Source organism: Anser brachyrhynchus (assembly GCF_964034855.1).
Source record: "Anser brachyrhynchus genome assembly, chromosome: 11".
In the NCBI taxonomy this organism is placed as follows: domain Eukaryota; kingdom Metazoa; phylum Chordata; class Aves; order Anseriformes; family Anatidae; genus Anser; species Anser brachyrhynchus.
Genome location: NC_137706.1, coordinates 1,506,629 through 1,532,269, shown reverse-complemented (window position 1 = coordinate 1,532,269; position 25,641 = coordinate 1,506,629). Strand labels below are relative to the sequence as shown.

The following is a 25,641-nucleotide window of genomic DNA, read 5'->3' as shown; positions in this document are numbered from 1 at the left end:
TTCCATTAGTACCAGAGCATGAGATCTGAGGTGTTCAAAATGAGAGTGCTTTGGAGTGAGCCAAGGCACAGCCCCAGCCCCATGGTCTCAGTCTGAGTCTCCTTCACTGCATCGCGGCTTGTGCAGGGCTCAGAACAGACCGCGCCAGTTCTGACAGGACCCAGCACAGCCAGAGCACAGAGGTGGTGCTACCCAGCTGTTTCTTGGAAGTGAGAATGTCCAAAAGGGTTCTCAGCATTTAAAACTACATTTTATTAGAACACCAAAGTGATACATGGCAACAGGCGAATTCTTCAACAGAGAAAACTCAGATGTGCTCGATGAGAAAGATTCAATAAAAGGCTTGTGGGCAAATAAAATTTACCCTTAGTCTGCCTTGTCCTTGCTTAGGACAAAAGGATAACCCAATTCCTCCAGCTCTGTTTTTCAGTCTTATCAGCTTTCATTTTGTTTCTGGGTTGCAAGAGTTCCCCCATCTCCTTGGCTAGATGTCTGCAGAACTTTTGATCCCTAGGGAAGTTGTGCTCTCGCAATTATTTTTCGGGGCACTTTTGGGGTGGTGTCCTGCAGTAGCCTTTGCATTTCTCAGGAGTGTTTGTTGTCTGTCTCTTATGTTCCAGGTTTCTTGCATACTGATTTTCCTTGTACAGCCTAGCTTGGCCTCTATTCCAGAAGGATCTCCAAAGGCAGGTATTCTTAATTGCGCTTCAGTGAGTTTTACTGCCGTCCCTTCCTCCAGATAGTTCCTCCTGACACAGACTGTAACAGGAAGCAAAATGTAATTTTTTTCTCTCCCCTGCACACCAGCCACAATCTTTTCAGTAGAATATGCTTTGTACAGTCTCCATCTGTAGCCTGTGAAGAAACAAATAGTAAGTCTCAGACTAGGCTTTGCAGTAGGTATATGTGTGAAGCATAATTAAGGTGACAGATACTACGTGTCAGTAATGGCAGTGGAAAAGTAGAATACTGGGTGATACGCTCCTAGACATGACAGACCCTACTGGCATAGGTGTGTGTGTATAGCTGTTCATTAGCAGAGCACAGTGATTTGGTTTTCCTGTGTTACAAATTACCTTCATATTATGATGGGAAGCATAGAGCCATTCCCAGTTTAGGGTTAATTCCCCTTGGTTTTGTTTCTGTAGTGCTGGTGCTAATAGATTCCACACAGCTGTGTCATTACCAGGGTGTCATTCCTATGGAAGTGTCTTACCACAGGTGATAGATGCTGTTGATCCTGATGTCTTTCTAATGTTGAAGCTAAGGAAATGGAATATCTATGAGAAACGAACTGTGGTGAAATTTCATTTGTTACAAGGTAGATTGTTTCCTTTTCTGTTCTGGGTAACTTTATGACTGTTGCCACATTTCTTTTGTGGATACTGTATGTACAAGCATACCCTTTAGCACTGATACTGACCAGGAGATTATTGCTGAGAACGATAAGAAATTACAGTTTCTCATAGACCTGTTAAGTATTGTCTATGCCAGACCTGTCTGCAAAAAGTCTGCTGTAGACAAATACCATCTTAAGGTAAGGTAGGTACCAGTGCCCTTAGAGTTAGGAGAGCAGTCTTAGATTTACTTCTCGCTGTTCTCATTTGAAAGTGGTGCTTCTGCAATTGGCGCTGAGATAGCAGAAACACAATTGCTTGCTGATCTCAGGACAATATTCTTAGAAGAGCCGCTATGGTGAGAGAGCAGTCTGAGGAACGATAAAGTCAATGCGTTCATTAGATCAGAGAGCAGGCCAGGTCATGGCTTAATATACTAATCCTGATTAAGATCAATGCCATTTTTTGATGAGTTACAAAGCTGTCTGCCTTTGACTTTTGACATCATATAGGGTACGTGTGGCACATAGCTATAGCATTAGGCATAATGTACTTATATATAGCTGGTGCTGAGAGCTGAGGGTGCAGCACTTGGCTTGTGTGAACTTGCAGATTTTCTCTAGATCAAATAAAAACAAAAAGGCAATGATCTTTTGTGGATGTGGGGAGGGAGAAATGAATCTCACTAGGCTGTGCAGCTTTCGAAGAGAAAGGAAATAATGAACTTGAGCTGAAATAAATGATTTTTACAACTTTAGGAAGAGAGAAAGGGAGAAGATTTTCAAGTATGCAGAGGGAGTGTGCGAAGTCTGAGCTGCCAGCAGTCAGTGCTCTGACAGCTAATATGGCTAAATGAGATCAGCCCACCCCTCAGAGCATCAGAAAGGGTTCAGAGATTGCGTAAGATAAAATGACTGGTAAAGAAATGAAGTACAGGAGCTTTCCTCTTTTGAAGTACAGTAGGCACACAAATCCCATCATTTTCTAATAAGATTTTAAGCAGGCTTTTCCCTCACCACTTTGAAACTCATTTGAGCTGTTTATACAGTTCAAAAATGTCCTCTTTTGTTGTCACAGGTGGGACATCCTTCTGACTCACTTTGGTGCATGCAAGTTAGTCAAAAGATTCAGAACAAATGGTTCTTGGTATTTTCAGCAAGTGTTTGGTTTATTGTCTTTACCTGATGCTATATTTATTTTAAAGGAGAGGTGTTTTTTGTTTGTTTCTTTTATTTATTTTTTAATGGGTTTTATGTCTGAAAGTCTTAGAATACAATCCACAGGTTCCCCTGTCTTTTATAGTTCAGTGTGCTCATAAGTCTTTCCCTGAAAAATAGGGAGAAATTAATATTGTTTTACAGATGGGTTTAAGCATATGTTAAGCATTCAAGAGGTTTCAGATGAGATCTAATACATTTAAGTGCACTTTTATCCATGTCTTTTCGGTCTGCACTGTACAGCACATTGCCCTGTTCTTCCTATGGCCTTGTAGACGAATTAGCAGCCGTAGGATAAATCCACGTTAGAAGGGGAAATGATTAGATCCTGTGCAAATTACATGATTTGTGTTTCAGCAAGTTTCACAAATTGCCTCTTACACTGAGGCTTTCAGCTGTGAGTATTTATGTATCTTTAGCCCTTGAAAATGTTTTGGTTACTGCTCATATTTCCCTGTAAGTGACAAAATCAGTACAGTACTTTCACGTTGTCTGCGTAGCCTCCTTTTTGGAGGATGTATCCTTGCCCTATAGCTCTTCTCTGCTTGCCAGGCCTAGACAAGATGGTTTTGCTGAAAAGCTGTCACTACAAATTGTCATTGACTTCGGCAGAGGCAGGGTTTTTTTCCCACTTTGTCATTTCCATAATGGGATTACAAAGATTTACAGAGTTACACTGTTCTACGAGACCCAATAGCTGGACTAGTGTCAGATCCCTCCACAGGTATGCTGCGAGCCTCATCACAGCTTTAATAATTGTCATAGTGCTTTAGATTAGGGCAGAGCACTCTATTCCTGTGAATCCACTTAAAAGATCTTGAGGGTGTAATGACTTTCAGCTGATGCCTGCTAGCTGTTCTTACTCAAATTCTTCCAGGAAGGAAAATTTTCAGAGAATTGTGGTGTCAGTCAGTTTTACGTAGCTAGAAGGTATCTGTTCAAGAAATTAATGATTAAAATTAGTGATTTGTGTTAATGAGAATTATTAAGCATCCATTTCTTTTAGTTCTTACTTTGGTAAGAAAATGGTGAGCGGTTAGCGGAGCCAACTGGGGGGTCCTTCTGCTGCTACTGGACTAGTTTGACCTCACCTAAATGTGGGTGGGTGAGGAACAGAAATGTGTAGAGAGAGTGTCCAGCATTTGGCTTGCTGTGCTGCTTCTTTTAGCATTCTTCAGTTCTGCAGTGAAGAGGTCCTTGCCTGAAACTCACACACACAAGGAAGAAAAAAAAAAAAGAAAAAAAAAAAAACACGTTTAGTCACTAAAACAACTGGGCAGAGGAACTGAAGAGCTGGATGTTTTTCCAAGCTCTTCTGGCTCGCCCAGGTACCCCAGAAGTGATGCTCTAAGTCCGTATTGTGGCCCGGGAGTCACATCAGCTGAGTTCAGTGCCCGGCCTGTGACAAGCCTTTCTCCCTCCACCGCAGCACTGCACAGGGTCTGTAGGTCCCCAGGGGGAGTGCGTCTTTGCTTTCAGTAATGCTGCTTAGAAGCAATGAGACTCTTTTCAAGATTATCCTAATCTCTCAGCACTTTGTGCTGTAGCACTCTCTGGTTCTGCACACAGTGCAAAAGTCGTGTGTTTCTGCCACAGCCTCCTTATGGGCCATCACAGAAATGCACTTGGCTTGACTTAGGGATCCTGAGGATGTTATATATAATTGTGCAACAGAGCTTCTGAGGTAAAAAGCAGACAATGTGTTGCATGTCTGACATATCTGGACTGTCTAGGCCTACTCTGTACCAGAGAAGACCAACTATGTGATAAAGAGGTGTGTTTAGGGCAGAAAACTCATACTTACAGGACACCTGCCTACATACTGGAGAGAATGGCAAGGCACAGTGGCTGGGCTCACTACAGCTGTTATCCTCATCTCACAGAAAAGGACACCATTTCCTGTCTGCCTGGAAGTGATGAAAAGGTCCCCCCCTGTCCCTCGGCACACATGAGCACACATGCTGCGTTTGAAATCGGGGAACAGCCACCTCAGTAAAGACGAGGCACGTAGGCATTGACAGTTCCATCAGGAACCTTTCATAAACACCTCGTTATTATCTGCAGTCATTGCCACTTGGTCTGGATGCAGAGCTGCCAAAGGATTCAGAGGAACTCTGTCAGCAACCTGCCAGTGTTGTCTCAGGATTTCAGTGCTATCAGTTTTGATTAAAGCAGTATCTTCTGCATTTGTTTCCCTAAATGTTTTACTACCTAATGTAACAAACACAGATAGATGTTCTTGGCTCTCGTCAAGAACAAAAAAATAAAATTAATAAAATCTGTGCAATAAAAGTCCACCTTTTAAAAAGAGAGACTGCAATATAGCTCTACTTCCCAAGTATTATTTAATGGTAATGAAGAGAGCATAAGATGAGCTATATTGGAAAAGCAATAAAGGCCAAGTTGCTGTACATGACATCTAATTTCTGTATCAATTGATTCACCTGCTATTGATGTAGTACTGTGTTTATATACCCTGCCCCCCAAAATGAGGCATTAGGTATGGCAAAGTGCTCCTCCTTGCTGAACACCAGCATGCTTATAGCCTGTGCTTTTTTTTGATTAGCTTGCTAATAGGATAGTGTAAGCAGCATTTTTTTCCCCTAATCTCAAAATAACGATAAACAATTAGGGTCAGCTGCATACCTAGTCAAAAAGCCTGCAAGCACATGACAGTAGCTTTGTGGGGAAGCTATGATAAATCCTGTGTGCTGTGAGGGGAATGCATCTCAATTTGTGTGCATTTCAAGTAGGGTCCTCAGAAGCCCTTGCTCTTGGCCTTGCCCTCACTGAAGTTGCTGGAGGTTCTTAGGCCACCACTAAAAACAACTGCAAAATGACTTTCATCCACCCTCTGTAAGCCCCAGAGAGGGGGCTACATAGCTGAAGGGTTTTTGGTCCTGGGTCACTGGTGAAAATCTGATGCAGGTCCTTTACAGCTGACCAGTCTTTCACATGTGACGACTCTCAGGCAGGTTTTGGTCTCCTTCTGGTATCTAATGGATATGAAAAGTTGACAGGAAATCCTGCTAAGTGCTACCAGATAGGTCCTTTTCTTGGCAATTGCTGCAAAGAAGCAGAGGTTGAAAAGGAGAGTGCGAACATGAAGCTGAAATCTCTCTCTCACTGCTGGGTTATCAGGAAGGTGAAGCTCAGGCATATTACTGGGCAGCATGAGGGCAACTTGGCTTCCTGACGAATCTGCTTTGCAAATAAATAGCGATGTCTGCTTATCACACTCTCCTGCTGATATCCCTCACGTGTGCCAGGGTCATTTGCTTTCTATGTGTAAGAAACATGATTTTTTTTTTCCCTTGCATATTCCCACTTCTGTTACCAGAGGACTCAAATTAATTTTTCTGCAAGCCAAAGTAGTGTGCCCATGGCAAAGGGCAGGTGCAATTCAGGCTTAAACTGGGTGGAACGTCTAATGAGGGGACTGTGACTGCATTGTGTGGCAGAGAGCTGAACGGAATGCCAACTGTGCAGCAGGAGGGGTGCAAGAAACTCCTCTCAGCCCAGTGCAGCATGGCCAGCCTACTCCTGAAACCTGAACAAGGGTTATAGCAAACATGGTGGCTGGTACTACATGGACCACAAAGTAAGTATTTCAAAATACCAGCTTTTGCTTTGTCATCATTAATTTCAAAATCCATGTTCCAAGTAGGCCACCAAACCAAGTTTACTTCAAAATCTTCTACCATGGCTTTCTAAATCAGCCTGTGAAATATCTGATTAGATGGTGTTACACCAGATCACTTTCCCTTCACATGACAGTAAATTTTAGAAACTGTTGGCTAATCAAAAACTTGAGGCTGCAGTAATGAGAGCTTCATTAGAAAGTCACAGGTAGATTTTAGCACTGCCTACACTGTTCCACATCTGGCATTCACTGAGAAATTATAGGCTGTTGTGTTTAGATGTGTAGATGCTGTGCTATGTTTGATAGCTTACTGAGGATTTTTTTTTTTTCTAGTTCAGGAGAGCAAATAGCTTACATTGGCTTGTCCTGTCAAATTCAAGCTGACACAGTCACTCCGTAAGGAACATCTGTCTTTCCAATATATTTATGACCAAATGTTTCAGGTACCACAACCAGAAACTGTAAAATAATTCACTTAAAAGACAACACAATCGGGAGGTGTTCCCGGAGTTACTCCAGGTTACTGGAGATTGTGTATGGACATGCACAGCTAGCGGTGCTGCTATTCTAAGAAAAGGACAAGAAAGGGCCTTTAAATGGTATGGAATACTTGGATAGCCTAAAGAGCTGTAGGAAAAAAAAAAAAAAGGAAAGAAAGAAAGAATGGATTGAAAATATCAAAGTGAAACACGTCACAGGTCCTATGCAGAGGCCAAGACTTGGCACAAGAAATGGAGAATAGATTTCAGGGTGGCATTCAGCTTTTCTTATGCAGATTTCTTTTCCTCATCTGGTGTAACAATTGCAGATCCTCTCTACTCTCCAAATCTGGTGCTTCCTTCCAGATAATGGACAGATCCCCCTCTGCCTTCACTGTACACCTCTCTCCTGCTCAGTGCTGCCAAAGACGCTCACACAAGCTTTCCGTGCTGCACTGAATTGCTGCCACTGTAACTTCATTATGTATGTCAACAAATATTAGTAATTTACGAATGTTTAAAAAATTAAAGATATTAGAAACCAACCTGGGCAACTTTAAACTGTGCAAATTGCCTTTAACTGGACTGTTTTCTCCAACAGAATAGCTATTTTAATGTACTACTTAGTATAGGTTCAGTTATATTAGAGTAACTTTAATTTTTAACCCTACAGGCATAAGCAACACACAAATAATTATATATATACACACCAACAGAGGGACATATGTAGCTCTGGGTGTATGGATGTATTGAGGCAGCCCAATATATGTGTATGCATAAGGCCGAGATCCGCAAAGACAGCCAAATACCTAAATATGGCTGATTTCAATAAAAGTGTAGTGTCTAAATGCTGTGGAAGGATCTAAACCATCTATAAATGTTTCTAAGCTTGTCCAACACCTGAAAAGTTCTGAAAATCACCACAAGTGAAAAACAATGAGTTTTCATGATGGTTTCAGAACACTGTTATGAAGACAGTTTGTGTATCCTTTTGCTATCAACAGCACACATGCTTTGTGCTCTGCAGCATGTCATCAAATTCTTCAGTTAATTACTCACTAATTATAACACTGTTGAATGGCTACACTGTGGCAACCATACAATTATGGAGCATAAAGTACTGAGCAGTTGCAAGGCTGAGCATATTGACTGATTACAATAAATCCCATGCTTATTGTTGGTATTTTTCACCTGCTTAACAACTGTAATGTTCGCCTATCATGCCCTCAAACTCCGAGCAATATATGAAGTGTTAGAAGCAGAAGTTAATTAAAGTTAAAAGCAGGAAAGCTGTATTGAAATGGCAGCATATCGTGACAAATGTATGTTGAAACAAAAACCTGGGAAATGTCCCTTCACGTCTGCCACAGCATTTCTCTCTCACCCGCAGCGTTACTCACTCACTGAAACTGGCAACGGGAGAAACAGACCATGATGTTGTACAAGAAAAGTGTGGGGAGGCAAAATCTCAGGGCAGCTCACAAAGCTGGGGAAGGAGTTCAGCTTGTGTGTTCTTCCAGGCTTCCAACATCACCATGGGGAGAAGCCATTGAAAGAGCTGCTGGAAACTTTGACAACTAATGAGTCCTGCAGGGACTCTGCTGGCACAGGGGGGCTGCCTGGAGCACCACATGCCCCTGCCTAGCCAGCGGGTTCCCCCTCACTGGCTGGCAGGCCACAGATGATGCACAGCTGGCTCAGGCTTCCCAAGCAGTCTCTTACATTACAGGATATGTCAAACAAGCATTTTAAAGCAGTTTCCTAGGCTGCTTTATGCTTGCAGGTACAAAGTACAATCAAAGATCTGCATCTACCCTTTTATATGTTTAAAGAAAAAAAAAAAATCCATCCCCAGAACAAGATATTTTTCTTTTATTTTCCAGAAGTCATTTTTTCTGGCCCCTCAAGATACACTGATGTTCAGAATCTGGGAAAGTGCATACTAAACTGTCACTGCCATTAATATCTTACACTGTAGCCAAGAACTAGATACAAAGCTGTTCAGCAAAACACCCTCATTTCACCCTCTGTGAAAGGCTTGCTTGCTCACATTGCTACAAGTAGTTCTTACTTTGTTCTCAGAATGGAATGGTGAAGCACGAAATGTTTGATCAAAGGGTTTTCAACTTCGGTTTTAGGAAAGTGAGTTACTCAACATTTGTGCTGTGCTTCTTTCACTAACAATGCCACCTGCCATATAAATATGCACTCAGAGGAAAGCCCAAAGGTTATGATGTGCAGAATATCTGAATACTACATAGTCAACTTTTCAGTTCCAAGCAAATGTGATTTTTTTTTTTTTTTTTGCACAAAGATGAGCATCTGTTATATGTGCTGCTAGTTCCTTCCCAGTGAATAGAGATTGTCTCTCTTGAGTGGCCCTGCCTTTTTTCTATATTTAAGAGCTCTGAAAGTTGACAGGAAGCCTACGGTGTCTACATGAGCTATTAGAGTAAAAGGACTGACAGTGCACTTTGAAGCTGCTGTCTTTACTGCTGGTGTTCATTATCAAAAAGAATAAAATGTTTTAGCAAGATATGATAAATTAATGCCGTATGGAAGTTTGCAACAATTGGTGGGTCTGCATTTGGACTACACTAGGAAGAAGATAATTGCTGGTGTAATTACACACAGCACCAGACAGTGGTGTATCTGACCTGTGGTCAGATACATTTTTATGCCTGTACTAAAATCACAGTATTAATTCAGCAATCAAATATCACCTTGCTCTCCTTTCAGAGTCCTCTTAGCATTGTTACAGCTGATAATGCATCTGCAGTCTTTACCTTTTTCTCAAAGCATTGGGTTTGTTTTGGAAATGTTCCGTTCCTCAAATGTCATATAACCTTCAGTGTAAGTGATAGCTCGGACCTGGAAGAGTTTCAGAAGACAACAAGGAGGGCATTTACTGCTTTTCAATGCCTGTTGAGAATGATAGACTGGTAGACTCTTCTATGGATGATATACGTAAAGTGCATGGATGTTTGCCAGCATATTTAATATGTTTTAAAAAGTGGATTACTAAAAAGCTGACTCCAGAGAGACAGCAATAATTTCTATTCTCTTTATTCTTTACCCTACTGTAGTTCTGGTCCCTCCTTTATTTTACTTTTTCCGTCTGAATTCAGTTATATTTTTTGATTGTTGTAACTTGGCCAGACTCTGGAGAATCTGCTATGAATTCACTGATATATTTCTGCATCTTTGAATGTTTTTCTCATTAAAGCAGCATTTCCTTTGGAATTTTAGAATAATTCATCCTTAGGATAACTTCCTTACATTCATTTCCTTGAGATCCACAGAGTCTCACCAGGGGTCAATTTGACCCTTTTCTCTTCAGTCAGTCTGTCTCAGAAAAATACAACTCACAACTTTTAAGATTTCTTTCATTTTGTGAAGAAATGGCCTTCGAACATTGTCAAGGTGAGGCCAGGTTGTCAGCCACAAATGGGAGAGGATGAGCAGGTTTCACTTTACCATTCTTGTGCCTTCAGATTTTGAATGTTTTTGATAATAATATGAAAGTTGCATCTTCTTGTTCCAAGCTCTCTTTGGTCCCTAGAAGTTCACGCAAACACAGATCTTGGATGGTTTCCTTAGACTTGGGAGCAGGGAATTTGTAGGCAAAAATATTCAGGCTTGGGTTTTGCAGAATGAGGTGCAGGGATACGTCTTTCAGATCGCAGGATACGGGGGAACTGCTGCATTGGAACACCAGGCAGGCCCATGTGGAGTGCTGGGAATAGTGGCTCCCTTTAGCAGGAGGCCAAGTCACACTTGGGCAGCACCACATAATAGCATGGGGTCAATAGTATCACTGCAATAAATAGGAGCTTTGTAATTTACTCCCATGTCTTAGCCTTACAACATACAGAAGAAATAAGGACACTAGACCAAAACATTGCTTATGATTCCTGTTCCATGAAATGTGGGTATCAGTCAAGAGTTGTTATCAGCTCCAAAAAGTGCAGTCGTCTGAACTTTTACCAATTATACAATTCAAAGAAGAAGGCTGTTCTTGTAAAGAAATGAGCCAGAGGCATATGTGATGTAAATCTACAGTTCCATTGAATTCAGCAGAACCAAGGCGGCTTGTGCTACATCTAGAAGTATGATGGGAAATGATAAATAAGTGATGGGAAATTAATCATTTTAACCCCTAAAAAAAATAACAGCATGCAAAAATCTCAGTGAATACATACTTGAACCATAAGCAAATGGATTTGAACACATGGCTGAAAGTATCTGTGACATAGTTTAGACTCTAAATTATCTAGAAAATAAATCTATAAATGTTAGAAAGGTGATGGGTGGGTTCACTAGGGCCCCACTCTTCACTCAGGTCTCTTTCACACACACATGGTGCCATTCTAGGCAATGAGAGGAGCTGGTGCAGAGGAATGTGGTTCTTTTCAGGTCATGGAGAGGACTCATTTTCTTTGTAAACTTTTTCCTTTAACTGTGCCAAGGATCATTTACTGATTTAAAAGAACATTTCCTTCTTTGAAATGGAACAAACAGCAGCTCTGTTTCATCTATATCAAGAGGTATAGCAGTGTGCAAGGGTAGCCAGGTGACAAATAGACAGCCTGTGCCTAAGCATTCCCATTGTTGAACGGGCACGCAGAGCTGAACCCATGTCAGGAGCTGCAGAAAGCAAACGTTTGTTGCACATGCTCTGTTAGTCCCATTATCGGCTCTGTAATGAACAAGCAAAATGGAGCTGTTGTGTGACACAGCTACTAACACTAACACACACTGTCATTCATGAAGGAAATTCAATCTTGTGCTTGCAATTTAATTCGGAATTAACCATTAATCATCTTTTCTCCCCAGATACATGGAATTGCCTTTGTGCTGAAGGTGGCTGTACTCGCTGGGCTGAGCTGGGCACACAGGCGCAGGGAGCAAGTGCGGGCTGCAGCAAGCAGCAGCGGGTGGTGCTGAGCCCCCTGTGTGTGCTGCTCAGACCATGCCAAGCTCTGCTGGCATACTCAGCAGCTGGCTTCTGTTATTCTTAACGGGCTCACCTATCAAACAAGCTGATAATGTTGCACTAAATCATAGTTCTCCTGAGTCTATAACTGTAGCTCACCAAATGTGAATTAACTCCTGCTGCCACCCCTCCCTGCGCTGCGGAAGGCGTCTGGCTCTCGACTGCTGGTGCTGCACAGCATGGGGCAGGGGGACTCGCACATCCAGGCTGCAGCACGGTGTTAGTGAGCACAGAGATGTGACCAAAGGTGGTTCTTCTGGGGTAGCACAGGCTAAGGTGGTGCTCAGAAAAAACGGTTTTATGATCCCCCTACCCCGCAGTGATGATGTGTGCTCTTGCACTGGCATGGGGACAAACCAGCGGAGGCTGGCTGGGGCTCCCCTGTTAGTCTCAGGGAGCCTCACCAGTGATGACCTTGGTCCAGAGCAGAAAGTCAAAGTCCAGCCCAGCCAGCTGTGAGGTCTCCAGCCTGGAGGGCTTTACCAGTTTTTGCCCACTTATAAATAGCTAACTGAGGGGTAATGTTACAGCAGTATGAGTGTGGGGTTTTTTTGTTGTTTTGTTTTATGGCAATGATCGGGGTTTGTGAGGAATAAAATAGAAATGGGGACAAGATAAGGAATTTTTATGAAGGCCAAAACATTTTTTAAAAATTAAATAAACTTTGCAACTTACTTGGTGAATTACTTTTTTATGAGAACACAAACCTCCATTAAGATAAGAATAGGTAAACTGAGTGGGTTAGATGAAGTAAACCATTTTTCCTTGCCTCAAACCAAATGTTTTTTTTGATTTATCTGGAGTATTACTTTTTTTTTTTTTTTTCTTCATAGAAGAAACAGCACAGAAGGAAATCTCAAGTTGTTTTGGTTTGACCCGATCACAATTTCTTTTTCATTTTTCCTTTATTTTCTGTTACTTTTTGTTGTTGTTGTTCATATGCTTTCCTCTCTAGTGACTCTTCTCTCCTCAAAATCACGCTGTGTTTGCATTAGGCTTGTGCCTGGTGTTGGCACAGAGCAAGCAGAGCTGGTTCTTTAACCTGCACAGAGACTCTCAATGCCAAGCGTATTCTTTAATGAGACTTATGTCTGCCCACTGACCCATCTGAGCTCTGACTGAACTGGTAGAACAGGGCCCTAGGGCAATGATGAAATAGGCATAGTATGCTAATCCATGCCCTTGGTTACTTTTCACCATGTGCATGTCAGATAAGATCCAAAATCGGCTCCCCCCAGCCCTGAAATTCAGACAACAAAACCAAACAGCAATCATATAATTCTGTTTCTGTATTTTCCTTGCTGACCAAGCAGGACTGGGAGAAATACTTGCCTTTAAGCCTATCAATTTGACACTCTAAAAATACTATTTGATAACTTCTGATAAAAGCTCAGCATTTGCTTCTGTCAGGACGATCTATACTACCTAATGACCAAAAGAATCACAAGAGGAATTGCTGCCGTTCTCTGCATTTTTCCTTTTGTCCTTGAAATTTGCAAGATGATTTTTTTTATATTCCTACCACTGAAAACAATCTCAAACAGGTTGAGACACAACTATGTAAAGAGCAGAGCTTCTTACAATAGGAAAGGGGGGAAAAGCATAATAGATGACTGAGCTGTCCTCTTTCATTTTTTGACCTTTAATTGAAAGATTGAAGATAAGTAGTTCCTGGGAGAAAGCAAAAGGCTGATTCACTTACCCTGTAGCTTTGACTGAAAAAGCTTCCTGGAAGCCTTGCTATATGTTATGAATCATCCTCTTGTCATTCCAAGAAGTTCATAGCAAAGTAAAATGTTAGAAATGGATTGATAGTGGAGTGATGGGCAGTAAGGCCTAAGTGAGAGGTTAAAGGTCTCAAGATAATATATTCAGGCATCCCTTAGGACATTTCTGTAAAGCTGATGTTTCTGACCTCAGGAATCCCTGACTCACTGCATTAGGATTCACTGTTCTCTTAGAATAATGTCATTTTGAAAAGTTCACTTGTTTTTTATGGAGTTTTAAAAATGAAGACTGTTTCAGATTTCTTTCAAGGAAATCTGATGGTGTCAGCTTTGCTTTATGCTTATGGGATTATAGAACATGTGGGCTTGAGTGTTTGTAAGTGTGCCATTTCAAAACCAGCAACACAAATAAGAGGAGTAGCTGTAAAACAAACTTGACCACAGTGAGCACAAAGGAAACTGTTATTAAATCCTTGAGTGTGGCACAGTGTTCTATGGCTGGAGGAGAAAAAGCTTTTGCATTTTTGAGGAAACAGAACAGGATAAGAGTAGTAATTCCTCTTCTTGGGGTGAGGATCAAGCATTTTAAAGTACCACAGGAATTCAACTGACCTTGAAAGTATGTGATCCGTTTTCTCTTTATACAGAACTATATCCACTCAAGATGCTCACTAGGACAAGTCCTTACTGTTGACACAAGAGTTTGCTATATACTTTTTAGAAAATGTAACTGCTTCCTTTTTTAAGGTAAACTTTTTTTTGAGATGATAGTTCATTGACCATTTGTTAAGTGGAATACCAGAAAACTGAGTCCCAGAGAACTATATTTAGAATTCCTCTATGTTCCTATATATTATTTTTATGGCCTTGTGTAAGGGTAAATTGAGGAATAGTACATTTTCTATAGTTGCTCTCATTTAGCCAGAGGAGAGGATAGGGGATGAACACACCTTTTGCTCTGCCATGATATCTTGTCATGCACACTTGCTCAACGTGCAGTGCTTCCAGGTCTCCCCAGGGACACTCCTGATGGCCCTAGAACTCCGCAGCAAGAGGCCAGGAGGAACGCAACGTAGTATGTGTTGTTACAAGCTTGTTCGAAGGGCAAAAGTAGCCAAATATTTTCAAGCCTTTTTTAAAACCTTGATAGGTAGGACTACCAAAATGGTAAAACTTTGTTGACGTGTTCCCAATTTACACAAGAACTGAAACAGACTGTGAGATGGTTCTTAGATTGACTGAACAGTAGCTTGGGTTTCAAATGAGCACTTCACTGGGGTGAATACCATAGTGAAGAGTGAAGGCTTATATGCCTTTTTCTGCTGATACTGTTTAGCTGGAGACAGCTTTCTGCAAGACTGGGTTACCAAGGCAAAAGTGCATAGATTTACATTCTGAAGGTTATCTTTCCAGTGGAAAAAGGCACAACAGTGTGTGCATTTTCTGTTTAAGCGAAGTTTTTGAAGAAAAATACATGCTAAAATAATACTAGAGTTGAGGGATGTAGTACTGTGTGGTAAACAATGAGCTTTAAGCCCCTCACTCCTCCAGTATTATGCTGTGGTTGCTCATTGTTTTGTTGTTCCTGCTTGTATGCATCGCAGTGATGTATTTTCACCCTTGCTTTCTGCTTTAGCCATTGATTTGTTGACTTGTTTGTTGATAAAAGACAGTCAGTTGAATGAATCCCAGGAGGGGATGGGATGGTACCTCAGCCCCCCCTATGTGGAATGTCATTTGATTTGATTTATATAGTGAAGACTTAATATAATGTTATCCAAAGTGCTTTTTAGGATTGATTTACCTACTCCTACTTTATCAGTAATTGGAAACTATCTATTGTTACCTCTACAAAGGTCAGCTTCTCCTCTGCTTACTCACATGAGTAATGTAATTGATTGCAGTGCAGCTGCTTGTGAGAATAAAGTGAGGGGCACTGCTGATTTGCTGCCATGTTGAATGGGAACAGCTCCGGTAAATCTGCATGGAGGTGTTGAACAATATGGCTTAAGAGCAATACACCTTACCTCCTACATATCTTAGTGTTGTTTCCTTTCTTAATTAATTTGTCTAGGGTACTGTTAAGAATAAATTTTGACCCTTTTACAATTTTCAATTCCACTTGTCATGAGATAATCCTGGATAGCCTCAAATCCTTCACCAAATGCTCTGTTGGTTGGTCGTCATCCGCTTAGAGCAGGGCTGGACAAGCAGGGTTTCTTCCAGCTCTGTGTACTTCCTTTAGTGTGCCAGTTGTATAGTCACTGGAAGGTAACTCAGGAATGGCATTTCTCCATCACTCAGTGTTGTGCAAGTCTTAGAATTTCAGCTCAATATACAAATGCAGAAGGGAAAACTGAGTTTGAAATTTGAAATACAGATACATAAAGAAGTATGCAGAAATATTGTTCATGGGTATTAGGTCTTTACCTGTATCTGTGGTTTTAAAAATCAATCCTGTAATTCTACCTTCCTGACATTCTTCTGAAGTGAATGGGGTCCATATGCTTGTTTTAGTTCAATTATTTTTGACAGTGTTTATTTCTGACACATTAACCAATTGCTTGTATTTACAATTATCTCAAAGGACTGGAATTAACATTTTAATAAGATATAATCTGCTTTCATTCATAACTTTTGAGTTTTAAATTTTAACATAATACTTTAGTGCTAAATCATTTGAGGGATTCTACAAAATATAGAGATAATTGAAATGAGGATTTAAATTTGGATTATTGAAAGGAGGATTAAATTCAATCTGTGAACAGCTTGAAATGTTTTATGCTAATACAAAAATTCTGTCAGATTTTCTCTAAAGAGCATCGAACCCACTGTTCATTGGGAAGCAAGAAATAGATATATTTTCCTCTAATGCTGAAATAAGTTAGAACTGTAAAGGGGAAGAAGAAGACTTTACTGACAGATGTGGAACTATAGGAAATAATAAAGTTTAGGGGTTAGGCTCACACCAGTTAATAGAGTTCCTTCAAGGCAAAAATAGGAAAAATAGGGCTAAAAGGTACATCCATATATCTTCTAGTCCATCTGTGTCCTTCAAAGCAGTATATGCGGGATAGTGATGTCAGCCCTGACAGATGTTTACCTGACTTTATGCTCAGGGCTTCCAGTAGCAAGAACTTTGCGGTCTCCCCAGACAAAGTATTCCCAAGCTTTAGTGTCTCTTCTGTTAGTTATAAATCTTCCTTCCTATAATTGCCCACCGTGATATGCCCTGTTCATCTGGACCCAAACTGTATTCTATTCCTCCTGGCAACTGACATTTGTATGCTTTAAGACTGCTGTATTCCTCAAACACCCTGTACACACCGTTTCTTTCCTTAGGCTGAACTACCCAAATTCCTTGTCATAGGTCTCTCGGTCTTTTTTCACTCCTCTTTCCCTTCTCCAGATTGTCTTCAGCCTTTCCACAGCTCTCTTCAGTGCTCAGAAGAGATGCTAAAACTGGGCTCTGATGCAACCCAGGCAGCAGTTACTCTTTCCGCAGACAGCACAGTGCAGTTGATTTACACTCATTTTGTAATCTGCTACCTGGCTCTCCTGCTGTCCTCACTGCTGCATTTCTGTTTCTGCTCATTCCTGCATAAACACTGTTCCTTATCTTTGGCCTTGATTAGTTTTATCTTTTTTTTTTTTCTTTTTTTCCATACCACTTTTTCAGTTAGTCAAAATCATTTTGATTTCTGTTCCAATGCTCCAGCAGACCTGCAGACCCTTCTTGTTTGGTGTCATCTGCAAGTTTAGAAAGCAGCTCTCCGTGGTGAAAGATTGAATAGAACCAGATCCAGGACAGAGCACAGCTGCTCCCTGAGGTGGCTGCCTCCTTACTGTGTCACAGAAGGAAATGAGATTTGTTGGCCATAATTTGTTCTTGCAGAATGCATGTTGGCTGTTACCTGTCTTCTTGTCCTCTGCCAGGTTCTTACAATAACTTTTACTTTCTTTTTTTCCCCCAAGAGTTGAAGTTAAGCTATTCAATAAAATTTTCCAGCCACTCTTGCCCCCCAAGCCTCTGCCACAGATACGCTTTTTTAATATTAGGACTGTGTTTATCCTTCTATCTCCTTCTCTCTCCAAGTTCCTGTAGATAATCACTTCTGAGATTCTTTCAGCTTGTTCTCTGTATATTTTAGGATGAAAATCATCAGGTCTAGACTGTCTGAAATCACCTTAATTACCTAAATATTCCTGTTCTTTTCTTCTCCTCTGAGATTTTTTTTTTTTCTATTTAATGCAATAGATTCCTACTCATAGATGACTTGTTCTCTCTGTTAGTTTACAAAGGTGTACATCCCCTCTGCCAGGTCCCTGAGCATAATACACTCAGAGTATTTTTGCTACACTAGAGCTAAAGAGGTTACAAAGATGCTGTGGCAGAAATGCCATGTGCCCTACCATAGCTCTCCAAAGAATCTCTGAGTTGCAGAGTGCTGCACCTGCAGAGCAGAAGGTAACGGGTTCAGAGCGCTGCTGCTGCTGCGAATATCTGCCAGGCCATGGAGGGGCAGGCTTAGCCCACGACAGGTGCCACTGCAGCTCTGAGAGCACCTCTGCAGGACATCCCTGATGGTCTGCTCTGCTGCTACAGGTAGCGCGGTCCTAGCACTGCTGTTGCCTTTGAGGGACTTCACGTGCTGCAGTATAAAAGCAAAATTTTGAACCTTGTTATGTTGTGTTGTTGCAGTTTCCTCCTCTAAGACGCCTACTTAGCATGCGATCAGTTTATTAGTCATAGAATCATGCCCAGAGGGGACATGGAGAAACATGCTAGCCAAATCCCTGTGCAGGGACAGAAATAAAAATTGAAGTGTTTCTGGCAGATGTTTGCCTTATTTGTTCTTAAAAGCTCGTCAGTCCTTCTAAGTAGTTCCTTTAATGTCTCACTGTCCTAATAACTAGTAAACTTTTGCTTATGTTAGCTAAATAATTTTTGTTGCATGATAAGGCTTATATTTTTTGTCCTGTCCTGTCCTCATTGAAAGGGAGAGAAGTTTCTTATCTTCCTTTCTGTGGCAATCGTATGTACTAGCAGATTGCTGTCTCATGTCCAGGCAAGGTGGTTCTTCAATATTTACACCATTTCCCTTGAAATATGTTTGAACTCGTAGAGGACAGAGAATAGCTTGGTCAGTTTTGGAGCTGACAGAATGTAAAATCATGTATAGATTCTGTTATTAACCTAAAATATGTTTGATCAGCTTTTCTCACTTCTCATTGCCCAGTGCTCTGTAATACTATCCTTATATTGTTACCTCTTTATGTTGTTACAGTTACAAGTTTAACCAGAATAAACCTATGGAAGAATCAAATATCAAAGCAAATATTTGATTTCTGTATAGTTTCCAAAAAGCAAAATTTATCCCTAGTATAAGCGGATACAATTATTTGGACTTAGTGGGGATATGCTGAATTACCAAGAGTCTAAACTGTCTTCCCACTGCAATATTGGTTACTGTGTATGTGCAGCAGCCACAAATCTCCTGCCAGTAGTACTCTATGAAAATATAAAGCGTATAGGGACATGTATATCTGGTTCTATGGTAACATTGTTATAACAGAAAGTAAACTGAGGCTGTTAGAGTAGTATTAGGTACCCTCCTTCAGCTTGCACAATTAATGAAACAAAGCATACTTGTAAAACAATTTGTAGGGGACTGGCACTGCAGGTTTTTCCAGACTGTGGGCTAGATAAAGTGCTTCATGTTTAGCAAGACACATGTAAGGACTGCAAGCTGTGACTGTGTAACACAGCCTCAACCCCCTTATGGAATCAAAAGGAAGAAGCTACAAATCTGAGTGCTCTCAGTGACACCAATGCCTCACAGTACACTTCTGGGAAAGAGAAAGGAGGAACAGATAACAAAGGAGATGAAGGCAGAACAGGCTACATCAGCATCAGATATGCTAAGGGGTTGCATTTCACTCTACATGAGTACTATATTGAGGCCAACTTCACTCCAAGAGCAAGTTGCTTCCCCAGTATAAAAGGCAGTGTGGAGCAATACACAACTATTATTTATGTCTGCATAATATCCATGCAAATACAATTTGTGTTATATTTGACTTTCCAAAACTGCACGGCAACTTGCATAAATCATTGCACATGTGCACAGAGCACTTTGTCGGGTACTGGTCTGGCACAGCAACTGAGCCAGCTTCTAATACAAATCTACAGCTCTCTGCATCATGTATTGCTTGGAATCACACATATTTCAAGGTGTTAAAGCTGAGCAGTAATGCTGGAATTAAAAATGAAAGGTATACAAAAAGTAGTTCTATTATATAATTAAAGTGAAACTGGAGCTCATTTAAATACTTTTGTCAAGAGTCAGCATTTGACTTTTTGCAGGATGCATGTTTTCATGGAATAATTAGAATATCCATACCTTCTTGTTCTTCTGTATTCTGACTTCTCTTTCCCATGTTTTCTCTCTGAGTAATATCAGTCAAAATACATGAAGTGAATTGGATGTTGCTCCTAACATAGAGCATCTTGGTGAGATACAAGAGAGGGCATAAAAGACCTAAGCAATGAATAGCATATGTAAACTCTGCTGGGCCTTAATAGTGAGGCAAACTTAGGAGATCCTTTTTGTGATACTATGCATATAACAGCATCCCCCAAAAATTTCTCATGGGAAAAGACCTTTGTGGGAAAAGGACGTAGGCATTGGCATATTTGAGATAATTGAAACCAATGACCAAATGCTTGTTAAAAGTTAGTTGTCAATATTTATGCTGAAATTTTCAAAGGAGCCTAAGGGAAATGAATGCTCCTGCCTCATTGAAATTCAAAAGGAGTTGAGTGCCTAACTCCCTTAGCTTCTGCTGAAAATCCCAGCCTTAATCTCTGTGTGACAACCTGATTTTGATGTTTTACAAACCATACTCCCAGTAATAAAGATATGCTCAGGAAGCTTGGAGAATGCTGTGGATGCTTATACTTAGTTCCTTTATTTTGACATAATTGTTTAAAGGACTTCGAATGAAAATTTGTGAAGTGAAGCAATTTCCAGCTGAAAGCCTCGTAACACAGGCTTCAGACTGTATTAGTGATGTAAACATGTGCATTAAACTTTGTAATGGAATTTATGAAACTTAATGAGCAGATTTTTATTATGCTATAATACTATGTTGGAGCTATTCTTCCTTCTTCATTTTTCTTTGCCTACAGCTACAAGTAAATTTGACATGCCATATTATTATGTTGTCCTAGTTCACTGTATGTTTACAATATTACCTAAAACCAGAGCCTTTATTTGAAATTGCTGGCAAAAGTGATTTTGCATCATGCCTTTCACTCATATGAGAATGATGTACAAAATGCTCACAATCATTTGAAAAATAAGTTGAAAAATAAATATTTATTTCTAGTGTTATTACAACTGTGAATCTTCAACTAACCAAGACAGCCTAGTCAACTTCTTTCTTCAAAAACTCACTGTAGCACTGTGAATAAATACAAGCAGGTAATGGTTATTTTAACCATCAAATGGCTGTTTTGTTCAAAGACACTAAGACGTATGTGAGTATGCAAATTTTGTTCTTAGTTATACTTCTGTAATCCTACTGTTGTCAATCTGATTGCAGAAGCATAACCAGGGAAAAGGAAAAAGTTTCACTTCTACTGATATATCTGCAAGCCTGACTCCATCATCCCAAATTGTTTTATGTATAAAATACCCAAAGGTGGAAATAATTTAATGTTCCAGCTAATTGCTTTTCCAAAAATGAAGTAACCCACAAAGTCCAAATCTTCCTGCACAACTGGGAATTCTGCTGAAGTATTTGCTGTCAGAAGGGATGGAGGATCCCTAGCTGTATCAGCAAGTTCCGCCTTTAGTAACTCTGCTTGTTGCACATTATTGTTATTGTAAGCTATCAGCTTAAACCACAGGTCAAGTGTGCTTACAGACTCATAGAAATACACTGTAAAAACTAGTCTGATTGCTAATCAGTGAACTATTGTATTTAAACTACACTGTGTTATAATACTGGAATAGGATTATTTCAGTCTTTCAAATGACAGGCAGTATTTTCAGAATGATGTTTCTTTGAGCTTGTTTTGAAATCCAAGAGTTGTAACAAAGCAGTGGCAAGATGTGTACAATTCACATTAACATCTTAATGTTCATAGGTATAAATGGTAAGGTAACTGTAGATTTAGACAGTACACCCAGGGGGAGATGAACCTCTCTTGTATGAAGATCTCTCTGAGATCACTCTTCTTGATTGTGCTGCACCAGTCCAACCGGCCCTAACTCTGGCCCATTGACTTGTGGACTGTTTGGCTCTACCCATTGACTCATGCACTGGCTCAAGTGCCACATATATGAAGCATCGTGTTAGTAATGCTCGGCAATATCATGCTCCAATGTCCCCCTGGATCTAGAGGATTCCCTACTTGCCTAAATGAATGTACACTGAAATAGGTCTTGAAGTTAATCTTACTGTATGACTGAAGAGCTAAATACCTCTCTCCCCCTGCTATTTTTCTAGAGTACTTTCACTGCAGGCAATAGATATGTTACTCACATATCTGAGGGACCAGTTGGCTCAGACTTGCCAAGCATCCCAACCAAGGCTTTGTTTTAATGAGAGAGTGTTGCATTCTGTGGCTCACAGCTCAATTAGCTGTGGGGTTTTAATATTAATATGCTTGATTAGGAGTCCAGGTAACAGGTAGAGGTGGTTGAACTTCTCACAGTTTGAAAATGTGGGGGAAATAATTAAACAGAAGGAAAATGTCAACTTTTTTGTTAATGCCTCTCCACCAACCACTTTGCTTAATTATGAAGTTCTCCTTTTTAAAATTTGAAAGATTTGTATATATATATTCCACAATTTCATAGCTCTTTCTTTTAAACAATTCTAAAAATGAACCTTTTTCTTCCTACTGTAACTTAAGTTTCTCTGCCCAAGGCATGGAACACAAAATATAATAGTGGCTGCAAATGATAACATAGGTTATCTTGGCTTCAGAAGCTTCTTTCAGCTCCTCTCGTTGGAGAAAATCTTTGGTACTCGAAGATCACACAGTGGAATCCTGACCCACTGAAGGCTCCAGTATATTCAGTTACGCTTACAGGTAACAGAATTTAGCATCTTTTTTATGATAAATGTGCACTAAATTGTATCTGTGTAGGTCTTTTTTATAACCTTTTAAAAATCTAACTATTCAACAAGGCAGTATCCAAGTTGTAGAGAAGCTGTTAAGCATTGCCAATCCTGTTAACATCATTGTGATGAACACAAGTGCAGTACGAGTCATCTGACAACAGGCAGCAGGGCAAACCCTCGTCTTCCTAAGCAGTTGTACCCACAAAAGTGTAGAACAATCTTTTCATCCTTGTTTTGCAAGTGGAATAGTACCTTTGTCTTCAGAAACATGTAAACTGTCACTGCCTGAAACATCACGCTGTGCCTTGTCATGCCCGTTTATATGGGACTGATTGTGTAGTACTAATCTAAAGGCTTTGAAACTGCTTCACTTGCTAAATCCAGCTGAAGACTGAAAAGTGCTCAATAAATCCCTAGAGTGCTTTAACTTTGAAGAATTCTTTTGCAAGCGAGACAAACGGGATTAGTACATGTGGCCTCCCATAAGGGAGCTCTGGATCTCCCTTTCACTGACAGAGCACCTTTGTCTTTTTTCCTCCCATTGACACATCTTGATTTGAAAGATAAGGAGATCAATAGGTTTATAACATCATCTTTTTGGCTTGACCCTAATAAAATATCTGTTGAAATCTCTGTATTACTAGGCCATGATTCTGGGCTTTCTAATTTAGCTGTAAAGCTTGTTCTGGACAACATTTTTTGATAGGAAAGTGTGCTGAGGTCAGTGGAAGGCTTTCTAATCAATTCCAGTGGCTCTGGATCAGGCTATAAAATTTTATCGTTTTGTCTTTCTTTCTTTTCTTCTTTCTTTACTCTTTCCTTCCTTCCTTCTTTCCTTTTTCTGTTAAGATTCCAGCCCCATCACTAAATATATTCTACAATTAAAAAAAAAAAAAAAAAGATAAATCTAACGTGATCACTGTAATTAAGGCTATAGAAATCATTTGGCACTCATAAGTATTTTAAATGACTGTTTTTAAATATAAACCTTATAAGCTGCTAAGGCTAAGCAGCCTGTGATCCCTATGCAGGTACTTTCATCTACGTGCACAAATGGCTTCTAGCCTCCTCTGCATTTACTGAAAGCACGGGCAACCAGCAGCCCTTATATTCAGAGGAGAAGCAGACTCTCATCTGACATCTGGGAGGTGCAAGCAGGATGAAAAAGCAAGGCCTGATACTCACCACTCTTTCCAAACATATATGTCATCATGACCCAGTTTGTAGAAGCAATGGAGGACCATCTTGTATGCTGTACGTTGTCTGCAGAGCTAAGAGAGGGATTTTGCTGCCAGGGAAAATGCCTGGACAGTTACAGTGCCTGGAAATTTAGCTCATTCATTTTGGAAGTGTTTTAAGTCCATCAAAAAGAATTCCGTACCCAGAGATGAAAACCCTAGTGACTGAATCACACAAAAGCCCTGCTCAGCCTCTTCAACGCCTAGGGAACACTGGCACCTTCTGAAAGGCAGTTTGCCCATTTTGGTTGAGCTGAGCACTTACTTCCCCCTGCAGCCATTCTGAAAGACAGACAAGGTGTTCTTGCTCTTGGCCATCCCAGATGAAGACCTGTGCAGAACACATGAGAAAGCACTGACAATGTTGAGTTTAGCTAGTGATAGCCACTGGTGTGCAGAGGTTGCTTTGGTATTAGTATGGCTGTTCCCAAGTTCTATATAACATTTGAGCAGCTGAGAGTATTGCTTTAAGAAGTGGGAGGTATTCCCTATGCCTTCTTCAGGCTGAGAAAAATCAAAGCCACTTTGTCAAAGGAAATGCTACAAGCATCCCCACTGCAGGCTTTGACCAAAGTTGAGGCACCCTTCACCCCTTAAATAGGGCCTGGGCCAGTGTACAGAAAGGTTTCATAAGGTTAGGCACAGAGAAAACTGTAAAGGAGTAAATGAAGTGGATATACCTGGGCAGAACACTAACTGTGCTGATGACACTTCTTGGCAGAGCTGCTTTATGCAGGTGAAGCGATGCCTGGAGACCCACAAAGAGTAAGGTTAGATAGTCCATTCTGGTACCTTGCTATACAGAGTAGATATTTGTAGAGAGAGACTGGACTTCAGATACAGTTTTCTATTTAGCATTCCCTATTCATTCAGTAAGGTGTCTTGCCCCTCATTTGGTCTTCGGTCTCCAGTGAATTTCCTCTGTAATCAGGATTAGTGAATTCTGCTACCAGGGTTGAGGGCATTTGTGTCTCAGCCTTAGTCTTCTTCCTGTCTGCATGGTCTCTAGAACACAGTGCTTTGTGAAGAACAGGAAATGCTCTGGCCTGCAGCATTTTTCAAATTATGTTTAGCACAGAGGAAAAGCATCTTTGATGGCTCTGCAGAGTCCATTCTGAGATAGAGTAGACATTTACATTGCTATAGTTTAAAAAGTTAATGGCATACAGCTTTAAAACTAGCTACCTAGATAGTGACATGACAGATTTTAAGTGGCTTTAAGCCTCTCTAATGTAAACAGTACTAATGATAAAAAATATATATTTCAAGCTCTCTCTCTCTCTCTCTTTTTTTTTTTTTTCCCTTTGGGGAAACCCTGCAAAGATGGCAAATGTGCATCTTTAATTTTTCTGTCACTTTACAGAAAGGCAGCAAAACATGCAGAAGAAAAGCCTTTCTCTCTGGCTGGTTTCCCAAATGTACTTTGAGTTACCAACCACATTTAAGAGGCTGCTGGAGCTTCTTTGTACATTAAGAAAGTGCTGAAACAGAAAAAGCATTGAGCAGAATATGCAATGACTTTGTCACAATTATGGGCATCAAACACAGGGTTTTCAGACACAATTCTTTATCCTGCAGATGTTTCAGCTCAGTGTGTTGATCAGCACATTGCCCCAGGAAATTGCCTGGCTGATCAAAAAGTGTCTGTGTGCTCCCCTTACACAAACCCAGCATAGCCTTTTCAGGACAGCTACTAGTTTGAGTATACTGGAGCTAGCAAAATTGTAGATGAGCAATTGAAACATTTCACTGGTACACCTTGACTCCTTAGAGAAGCTGAATCTGTAGTAAGCAAAAATACTGTTCATTGCAAGTAAAATTCAGCACTTACGATGTGTGTAGGATTGTAATCTTTGCCTCTTTGTA

The 25,641-nt window shown here is 40.5% G+C and overlaps 1 protein-coding gene and 1 long non-coding RNA gene across 2 annotated transcripts in view; one reads left to right on the top strand and one right to left on the bottom strand.

Annotated features, from left to right (window-relative positions):
* The window catches only part of LOC308200795 (uncharacterized protein), a 392,363-nt gene that overhangs the window by 287,113 nt on the left and 79,609 nt on the right, over positions 1–25,641 (top strand). The window contains exon 9 of the mRNA XM_080607137.1: positions 22,400–22,505. Within this exon, the coding sequence (XP_080463263.1) occupies positions 22,400–22,505 (106 nt within the window). The remainder of the gene's footprint in view (positions 1–22,399; positions 22,506–25,641) is intronic.
* Positions 720–24,077, bottom strand: LOC308200808. Its single transcript, XR_013955832.1, has 3 exons — positions 23,723–24,077; positions 3,568–3,755; positions 720–855 (listed from the first exon to the last, which is right to left on the bottom strand). It is a non-coding gene; the product is annotated as an uncharacterized lncRNA (long non-coding RNA).